A 10,066-nucleotide genomic window follows, 5' to 3' on the forward strand; every position below is an offset into this window, starting at 1 on the left:
ACATTTTCAGAACTCTGGAATCTATTCAAAAACCTACAACAACTTATAATCAGTGAACTTAAAGATAAGTTGACTGAAAATATCTAGCATGAGAATAAGAAAGAAGAATGAAAAAAATAGGGGCACCTGGGTGGTTCAGTGGGTTAGAGCCTCTGCCTTTAGCTCAGGTCATGATCCCAGGGTCCTGGGATCAAGCCCTGAATTGGGCTATCTGCTCAGCATGGAGCCTGCTTCCTCCTCTCTCTCTGTCTCTGCTGCCTCTCTGCCTGCTTGTGATCTCTGTCTGTCAAATAAATAAATAAATAAATAATGAACAAAAATAAACAAAGCTCAAGGCACCTATAGGACTGTGACCCATTACAGACCAACATACACATTATGGGAATCCCAGCAGAAGAGCAAGAAAGAGGCAGAAAGGATACTGGAAGAAATAATGGTTGAAACTTCCCAAATTTGATTAAAGACATGAATCTACACATCCAAGAAACTTAACAAACTCCAAGCAAGACAAACTCAAAGAGATCCCCACCAAGACTCATTATAATCAAACTCTCAAAAGACAAAGAGAAAATCTTGAAAACACCAAAAGAGAAGAAATTTATCACATACAGGATCCTCAATAAGATTAACAGCCTGCTTTCCATCAGAAACCATGGAAGACAGAAGGCATAGAGTTGATGTATTTAAAATGTGGAAAGGAAAAAACTGTCAGTCAAGAATTACATACCTGGTAAAAATTATCCTTCAAAAATGAGGGAGAAATTAGGACATTCCCAAATAAACAAAAGCTGAAAGGATTTTGTTGCTGGTAGACCTGTCTGACTGAAGGCCAAAAGGCTAGAGATGCTAAAGTAGTCCTTCAGCTGAGATGAAAGGATACTAGGATATAAATCAAAGCCATACAAAGAAATAAAAAACACCAATACAGGGGTGCCTGGGTGGCTCAGTCATTAAGCATCTGCCTTCAGCTCAGGTCATGATCCCAGGGTCCTGGCATCAAGCCCCATATCACGCTCCCTGTTCCAGGAGAAGCCTGCCTCTCCCTCTCCCACTCTCCCTGCTGTGTTCCCTCTCTTGCTGTGTCTCTCTCTGTCAAATAAGTAAATCTTTAAAAAACAAAACAAAACACCAGTACAGCTAACTACATAGATAAATACAAAAGCCAGCATTATTGGAATTTTGGTTTGTCCCATATGATTTACAAAACAAATGCATAGAACAATAATTATATATTTATGTCAATGGGCAACAATGTGTAAAGATCTAATTTGTGAAGACAGCATCATAAAGAAGGGGGCACAGACTTGTATAGAAGCCGAGTTTTAGATACTACTGAAGCTAAGCTGATGGTCAGCTGAAACTGGACTGTTGTAAATTTAGGATGTTAATTATAATCCCCAGAGTAACCACTGTGAAAATAAATACAGAAAAGTAAATGAGGAGGAAAGGAAAATGGTTCATTGGGAAAAGAAATTAAACACAAAAGAAAGTACTAACTGAGGAACTGAGGACCCAAAAAATATAAGACACAGAAAACAAAGAGCAAAATGGCAGAAGGCCCTCCTTATCAGCAATCACTTTAAATGTAAATGGGTTCAACTTAACAATGAAAAGGCAAAGATTTGCAGAATAGATTTAACGGGAAAAAAAAAAAAAACCCACAATGCAGACCTACAAGAGATTTAGATCCAAAGACACAAATGAATTGAAAATTAAAGGACAGAAAAAGATTTTGTGTGCAAATAGTAATCCAAAGAGAGCTGTGACGATTATACTAACATCAGACAAAATAAACTTGAAGTCAAATTGTTGCAAAAGATAAAGACACACATTACACATTGATAGAAGGGCCAATCCTTTAAGATATAACAATGTAAATATATCTATATCAAACAAAAAAGCCTCACATATACATGAAGCAAAAATGGACAGAACGGAAGGGAGAAACAGTTCCATAATACTAGTTGGAGACATCAGGGCTTCATTTCAATAATTGGTAGTTTCTCAAAAAATTAAACATAAATTCACTATGTGATCCAGCAATTCCACTCCTAGGAATCAACCCAAGAAAACTGAAAACATATGTCCACGCAAAGGTTTGTTTGTGAATGTTCGTAGCGGCATACTTATAGTAGCCAAAACCTAAAAATAGTCCAAATGTCCATGATTTGGATAAAGAGAATGAAGTATACAACAGCATACTATTTTCTGCAATAAAAAGCAAACCAGTAAATCGTACAACAATATTAACAAACCACAAAATCATTATGCCAGGTGAGGGAAGTCAGACACAAAAGGGTGCTCGGGTGGCTCAGTCAGTTAAGCATGCTCTTGACTTCGGCTCATGTCTAGGTCTCAGGGTCGTGAGATCAAGCCCCTTGTCCAGCTCCTCGCTAGGTGGGCAATCTGCTTAAGATTCTCTCTCTTCCTCTCCCTCTGCCCTTACCAGGCCCTCCCCCTCTTTAAAAAAAAAAAAGTTGGGGCACCTGGGTGGCTCAGTTTTTGAGCGTCTGCCTTTGGCTGAGGTCATGATCCTGGGGTCCTGGGATTGAGCCCCGCATCGGGCTCACTGTTCAGCCTCTCCCTCTCCCACTCCCTCTGCTTGTGTTCCCTCTCTTGCTCTCTCTTTCTCTCTGTCAAATAAATAAGTTAAATCTTGAAAAAAAAAACTTAGACATGGGGCACCTAGGTGGTTCAGTGGGTTAAAACCTCTGCCTTCAGCTCAGGTCATGATCCTAGGGTCCTGGGATCGAGCCCCACATCAGGCTCTCTGCCAGCGGGTAGCCTGCTTCCCCCTCTCCTTCTCTGCCTGCCTCTCTGCCTACTTGTGATCTCTCTCTCTGTCAAATAAATAAATAAAATCTTTAAAAAAATTTTAGACACAAAAACCACATGTTGTGTCATTTCATTTATATGAAATTTACAGAAATGAGAAATTTTTAGAGGCAGAAATCATAGCAGTGGAAATAGATGTGGAAATTGAGTGTGTAGACACAAGAGAACATTTGGAGCTGGCGGAAATGTTCTAAAACTGGATTCTAGTGATTGTTGTACAACTCTATAAATTTATTTAAAAATATTTAATTCACACCTACAATGGATGCATGTTATACTATTTAAATTATGCCTCTATAAAAGTGTCAAAAATGACTCACATACTTCAATCTAGTTTTGTAAAAAAAAAATATATGAAGAAAATGTGTAGTTTTCACATTCATATATGCACTAAAGATGCACACAGCTAACTTTCTATAACGGCTTAAGTATAGTTTTCTCATAAGTGAGGGGCTGAAATTAATCACCTTTTGTCCTTCTCTTTCCCTATGACTATATACTTCTTTTTCTCAGATCAAATGATCCACGTTCTCGATGGCACAGGTAATTCAGAACATGAAGTAAAATCCTACAATTCAAGGACTGAACAGTCCCACCGCCAAGTATTCATCTTCCACAACCCTGAAGATCCATGAGCTCCAGCAAAATCCGTGACTTTTTGAAGCAAACATTTAAATTGCTGACATTCTGTGTGTGGAACCATGTTCCTCTGCTGGTGAGTGAACCTGGCTCTCCAAAGGAAAAACATTTATGTTCGAATGATTTGCACATAAACTTTCATTACTAAACTTTGGCTAATGTTCACACAGAACTATTAGGAAAATCATTTTTTTAAATTCATCTTTAAATTGCTGACTGCAGTCATTTGTCTGAAGTCTTAAAATAACTCACCGCTAAGAATTGTTACAAATATATCAATGGGATAGTAAATGTCTTTGATTTCTCAGCCCTTGCCCAACACTTTCCTATCAGTTTCACAAAGGAAAAGTCCCTTGTTGAAGCCAACAAATGGTTTCTCTTTCACAATGGTTCTATAAACAGCCTTAGTGAAATGAGTTTCCTGTTTATGGCCATTAGTCCAAGTCACACAAACATACAACCCAGACTGCTTTGTGACAAGCATTCTTGCTCTTGGCTGTAACTCACATGTGGGCACTTCTCTACCACTGTCATTCAGGCTAGATACATATTCCTGTGCATAAATTATAATGTAATGAAGGAATATAACGGAAGACATGTTGAACTGTCAATGTACAAAATCAACATCACATGTGTGGTAAATATATTCATTTCATTCTTTGTGAGTGTCATGTTTATGCCAAGCTAAACCAAACACAAGGTTACATTTTCTTTTATTTTTTTAAATAAAAATGAGCCACTGAGCCACCCAGGCGCCCCCAAGGTTACATTTTCAATATAGCCTTCCACTTATATTTTATCATCATCTCTATCAGATGTCGGTAAATAATGATTTTTTTTATTCCATAGGTAAGGAAACATTTAAAATTGAAGCATAAAGTGTGATAGATTTCAGTGGTAGTTAACTTCTTAGCAGAATAGAATTAATTTGTGCATTTTTCTTGTCTATTCTTTACACTGACTTCTTTATAGCCCTTAGCTGTGTCTTCATTCCACTATCTTTTCCTTTAGTATTTTCTGAGCACACATACTGTTCTAGGCTTTGTGCTACACACAGGACACAACTATGAACCAGACAGACAAAATCCCTGAATCAAAGACCTCTCAAATATCAAAAACATAATGTCTAAGCAGTAACAAGTATATAAAATCTTATTTAATGAGTTTTAAATCCAGAGAAACCACAGTGAGCATTTTTCACACAATAAACAAAATTCAGACTTTTAAAAACGTCCTGCCTGTGGGCACATGCTACCATTCAAGAATCAGGATTATTATTATAGAATCAGGACCATAAACCCAGGCTTTATTCTAAAACATAACTTTTATTCTTTTTTTTTTTTTTTTTTTACATTTTTTGCAAAATCCTTCTGGCCTGAAATTTTAAATCCTGGCTGGCCCTGAAGATTTATTTTTAGAAAGCTCAAGAAACAGAACTATTTTAGTTACTCTTCTCCATTTCCCATCTTGAGCATAAACACATTCAAGATAATCATCATTCGGGTACAACCAACTGATCAGTCATAATCTCCCACCCTTCCAAGTCCCATCACCCCTTGGTATCCTGAAAGGTAGGTCTGCACCTGTGGCTGCCAACACGGGGCTAGAGCAAGCATCTGAGAGCCCAGCTTCTAGAACTCCCCTTCCCTGTCTTGTCTCCAACACACTTCTGTCCTCATTAGATAAGAGCTTCTCATGTCAGCAATCAGTACATCTTCTCAAGCCCTCAGCTCTGAAAGCAGAAAGCACTATTCAGCAGCACTCTTGTTCACCCCTTATTTTTCGGAAAGAACACAGTATAACACCGGATAGCATTCTTTTTCCAAGGGCTAGAGCTTGGCCTAGAAACACAGTCTGCTGAATGATCTCAGAAAAGCCACTTCCTTCTCTATCTAGGACTGTGCACCAAAGTTTAAGGACCTATCCTGAAAACTCAATCAGCACAGAAAATATGACTTTTCTGGACCTCCAAGACCATAGTATCAACCTATGAGCATTCAAAAGAAAATGCCAGATGAATAGAGTGAAGGTTGGCCCATTCCCAGGCAAATCTCGGGGAGAGGAGATATTTGAAAATTTCTTCCCCTTGCACTTCCTCTTCCCATAGTCAGAACAGCTCTCTGAAAAGTTGGGTGTGCCAGGCAATCCAATGGGGTGCCAGAAGGGAATATCAAAATGTTTTTTTTTTATTTAAAAATGAAGAAATTCAGTTTGACTAATATTTAGTGTGCACTCTGCTTAGGGCCTTTACCCCATCCACAAGTCAGCCGGTCACAATGGTCCTGAGTGTCTGTCTGCCCAAGGGTAGAGGACGAGGGGTTGTACCAGGCTCTCATCTGACCATGACACACCGCAGCTTACGTGGGCCTAGTTAAGTAGACATGTGGGTTCTATTCTCCTAGACAGCAGAACAGTTCCAACCTTGTACTAATATGAGGAGTGACAAAGAAATTCTTTCAATGACACACGTTCACTGTTTATCTCATGGTAAAGTATTTAAAACTTTGAAACTTGAAGTTGAGTCACATTTTTTTTTTCCACAAAAAATTCCAGATTTGCTCTTTCTGGGATGACAAGGAACTGCCAGTAATCTACTACCTGATATATATTTACAAAAAAAATAGAGGTACCTATGAAAGTAAAGGTATTGTGTCAACAATGTGTGAAAAAGCAAATAAGATTCTAAAGAAATGTACATTTTGAAAAGAGTGTTTTGGAAAATAGATGTTTGGAAATGTTTCATATTTCTGTTGTTCAAAAGACAGAACTGGGGTACCCTAAAAGTTCTCCTATTTGCACAGTTTAAAAGCCTGGACACAGTATTTTGTAATGTATTTTAATATTTTCCAAAAAACTACTTGCAGTGAGTTTTGAATCTATTTTTTTTTAAACCCTTAAAACATAACACCTTCCTACCAGGAAGTACTGACTGCCACCTGTAAAGCAAACATTGACTGGCCAAGTGTCTACTTTAAAAAATTTTTAGAATAATTGAAGGATGGGCAGAAATATGAGTACTATGATTTCGAGAATTCAGACAGTATCAGACCTGCCCAGTTACACAGAATTCCATGCTCCCAAAGGCCCCCTCACTTAATTTGAGGCTCTGCTATCACCATCTTGAAATTCATAATCTTTGAAAAAGGGGCTCACATTTTCATTTTGCCCCAGGCTCTGTGAATTGTTCTGGAACTCAGTGGTCAGTGCAGTGGTCCTCCTTCTTGAATCTACAGATTTTTGAGCTATCTTTTCAGCTGTGACAACTACTAATTTCAACTATCAATGTAAAACTGACCTTGAATTGACAGATCATAAGTGCTAAACTAACTTTGTCAAAAATAATGATATACATAATCACATTTGTATATTTATAAATAGTTACAATCAGAAATTAAATATTTAGGGGCAACTGGGTGGCTTAGTGGGTTAAAGCCTCTGCCTTCAGCTCAGGTCATGATCCCAGGGTTCTGCATCGGGTTCTCTGCTCAGTAGGGAGCCTGCTTCCCCTGCCCCTGCCTGCTGCTCTGCCTACTTGTGATCTCTGTCCGTCAAATTAATAAATAAAGTCTCAAAAAAAAAAAAGTTACCACCTGCCTTTAAAAAAAAGAAATTAAATATTTAAAGGAAGCAAACTTACTTGGCACTGTTAATAAAGGAAATTAAAAAGTATTTTCATCATTGTTATTTTAGTTTTTTATTTCTATTCTTACCTGTCTTCTAGTACTCACCGTATATTAATAAAGCAATACATGCATATAGTTTATAAATAAATAAGCACGTACTGGCATTGCATGTTCAGCTATCGACGTTTATGGAAGTGCGCAACCAAGAGTTTCTAAAACCCTGACCTAGATTCTCAATGGTAATCTTTTGCTTGCGGAGCCCAAGTTCCGAAATTACTCCCTCTTCCGGCAGCACCTTCCTATTCCTCAGCAATATTTCCCAGTAGAACGAGGGGGGCAATTCTGAATTATGGCTCAGCGCAAAGAGGATTTCAAGTCAGGACTGGGTTCAAATCCCGCTGCCTTCCTTTAAGACTCAGGCACGTTTCTTAACCTGTCCAACCGCTCCGGTTCCCTGCGCTGCTGTGAGGGTCCGTGGGTGAAGACCTGGCACACCCCAGATGCTGATTAAGCACCAGCAACTTTATCATTTACGCCGGGTGTTCGCGGGATGAGTCTGATGGACCCTGAGCGCGGCGTCCATCTCTGTCCAGTTCAAGTCTCATTCGCCACAGTAACCTGAACGCGGACGCTTCGGGAAGGGCGGTGAGGTGCATCTTCGTGACACCGGAGGGAGGGGTGCTACCGATACAACCTAAAAGTTCTCTCCAAACCCGCCACGGAAACCCACTGCTACCAACTTCTCCCAGTAAGGTCGGGGAGACAGAAGTGCCTGGAAGGAGGCGCGCCAGTGAAGCCGAGGGGGCACTCATGGCCTGGCCGGGCTCTGCTTGAATGATGGAGGCAGGATGGGGCGACAGTTCCATGCACCCCGAGGCGCATCTGGGGACTTTCACCTCTGCGCCCGCAAACTTAACCTCAGCCTTCACTTACCTCGAGTGCTCTACTGGTCCCGGCCTCGGGTGGCGAACCGGCAAGGGCGGAGCTCCCGCAGGATCGCTCCGGGGCACCGAGCCCATCTCCCAGGGTCGCCCGCCCGCGCGGGGCCTGGGGGAGCCCTTCCCGGTCTCCTGGTATCGCTAGCGCGCGGGGAAAGACCCCTCCTTCTGCTGAGGGCCGCAGGCCAGCGCGGAGAGGGGGCCCGCCCCTCGCCACCCCGCCCTCATTCACTCCCGGGACCGTACCTGGATGGTGTGGCCGCTAACCGCGGCGGTGGGCCCCCCCACCAACTTGCAGTAGAGCTCGGGCCGCGCGCCGCCGGGCTCCCGCTCTCCGCAGGTGGCCGTGGCCCAAATCCTCGCCGCCTCGGCCAGGTTGAAGTAGGGCGGGTGCAGACTGAGCCGGGCCGCGGTCCGGGGTTCCTGAGCGGGGTTCACGGCGGGCGGCAGCAGCAGCAGGAGCAGCAGAACCGGCCTCAATACCCAGCCTGGAACCCGCGCGGCCGCCGCCATCCTGCTGCGCGTGATCCTCCCGGGAGGAGCGAGCTCAGCCCCGGGTGTGGGCGGCGGCTGATCCGCGCCCCCGCCCCACGCGCCGGGAGCCCGCGCGGTGCAGTCGGCTTCTCTGGTGTGGAGCCTGCGGCGGCTGGAGCGGGCGCCCAGTGAAGCAGGAACTGACAGCGCCCAGCCTCGGGCCAGCCGACCAGGTCTCTGCAGCGCACTGCGCCCTGCAAACTTCGCGGGCGGGGAGAGCGAAAGGCGTTCCCGGGCTCTCACCCTGACGGCAGAGGCGGGGGCCGGGACCGCCCCACCTTCCCACGCCCCGCGCAGAAATCAGAACGTCCTCCTCTCCAGCTGCTCACGGTCTCAGACCAGTCGTGAAAGCCAGCCCGGACCTCGGACAAAGGGGAAGGCTTGGGTGAGACATCAGAACAAATTGGCACTGCCTGCAGAACTTAAATCAAAACCTCGTGGCTTCCCGGGCGTCTCAGTTGTCAAAAGACAAGTCCGGTCAATTTCTCAAACACCGTGCGCCAACAGTATCTGTGGCACTACAGCGCATTCGGAGTCTGGGACCGAAGGAGCTCACGGGGAATGGGGAGTGGCGGAACAGACACATTTAAAAGACAGCCAAGAGCGCAGGTTGTCGTTTGCCAAGCTGCCAAAACACCTTGGGGGGAAATCTTTAAATGCCCGATCTGCTAAATTTTACAGATAAACTGAGAGATATTGAGCGAATTTCTGGAGCTGTCAAGCTGGCGTCAGAGCAGAGGGTACGCCCAAACCCGGGCCGAGATTTGATCTTCTTTGCAGAATGTCTCCCCAAAACCGAGCCGTTTTAGGCGCTCTAAGCACTTCAGGGTGAGTGCCCCTGCTGCCGGCCAGGACTGACCCGAGTGCCTCAGAGGAAGTGGGCTTACTCCGAAGGAAGGAGAAGGGGAAAAGAGGGAGGGTGTGAGAACATTACGTGAGCAAAGATTGAGATAACCATAAAAAAAAATGGTACAGTTGAAAGGAGTAGAAGTGACCAGTGTATTTATTAAATACTGGGATATTTGCTAGAAAGAAGACAGTGTACCTATTTAATCATCTGTTCTTCAAAAATAAAAGGAGAGGGAAAGGAATTTGTGAGTGTAACCAAAAGGAGAAGCCACAAAGATTGATAAGTTGACAGAGAAACTAAAAGTTTTGTACATCCAAAAGCACCGCAATTAAACAAAAATGGCAAACATCTGAGGAGAAAATGTTTACCATAAAGGACATAGGATAAATTAATATACAAATTGTTTTCACGAAACTATAAACAGTGGAATACTCAAGGCTAAGAATCCTAAAATAATTAACAGGAGGAAAAAAACTTTTCTAAGCTAATAAACATATGAAAAAACTCTTGACCTTTCTGGGAATTGCAATGCAATGCAAACAAAGTACCAGGGAGACTCATCTTTGGCCTATCAAACTTGGAAAGATTTTTAAAACAACAACAACAGCAACAACAATAAAGCAGAGAATTAAGGGAATCAAGTATCA

At 42.9% G+C, this 10,066-nt stretch overlaps 1 protein-coding gene across 2 annotated transcripts in view; it reads right to left on the reverse strand.

Annotated features, from left to right (window-relative positions):
* LAMA3 (laminin subunit alpha 3) overlaps nt 1–8,868 on the reverse strand; it is a 262,818-nt gene extending 253,950 nt beyond the window's left edge. The window contains exon 1 of one of the 2 annotated variants that reach the window (XM_047697035.1): nt 8,282–8,868. In XM_047697035.1, the coding sequence (XP_047552991.1) occupies nt 8,282–8,548 (267 nt within the window). In that variant the 5' untranslated portion in view covers nt 8,549–8,868. The remainder of the gene's footprint in view (nt 1–8,281) is intronic. The other variant, XM_047697036.1, reaches the window with a different exon arrangement.
* Nucleotides 8,869–10,066: the final 1,198 nt, after the last annotated feature.

Source organism: Lutra lutra, chromosome 12, assembly GCF_902655055.1.
Source record: "Lutra lutra chromosome 12, mLutLut1.2, whole genome shotgun sequence".
NCBI lineage: Eukaryota > Metazoa > Chordata > Mammalia > Carnivora > Mustelidae > Lutra > Lutra lutra.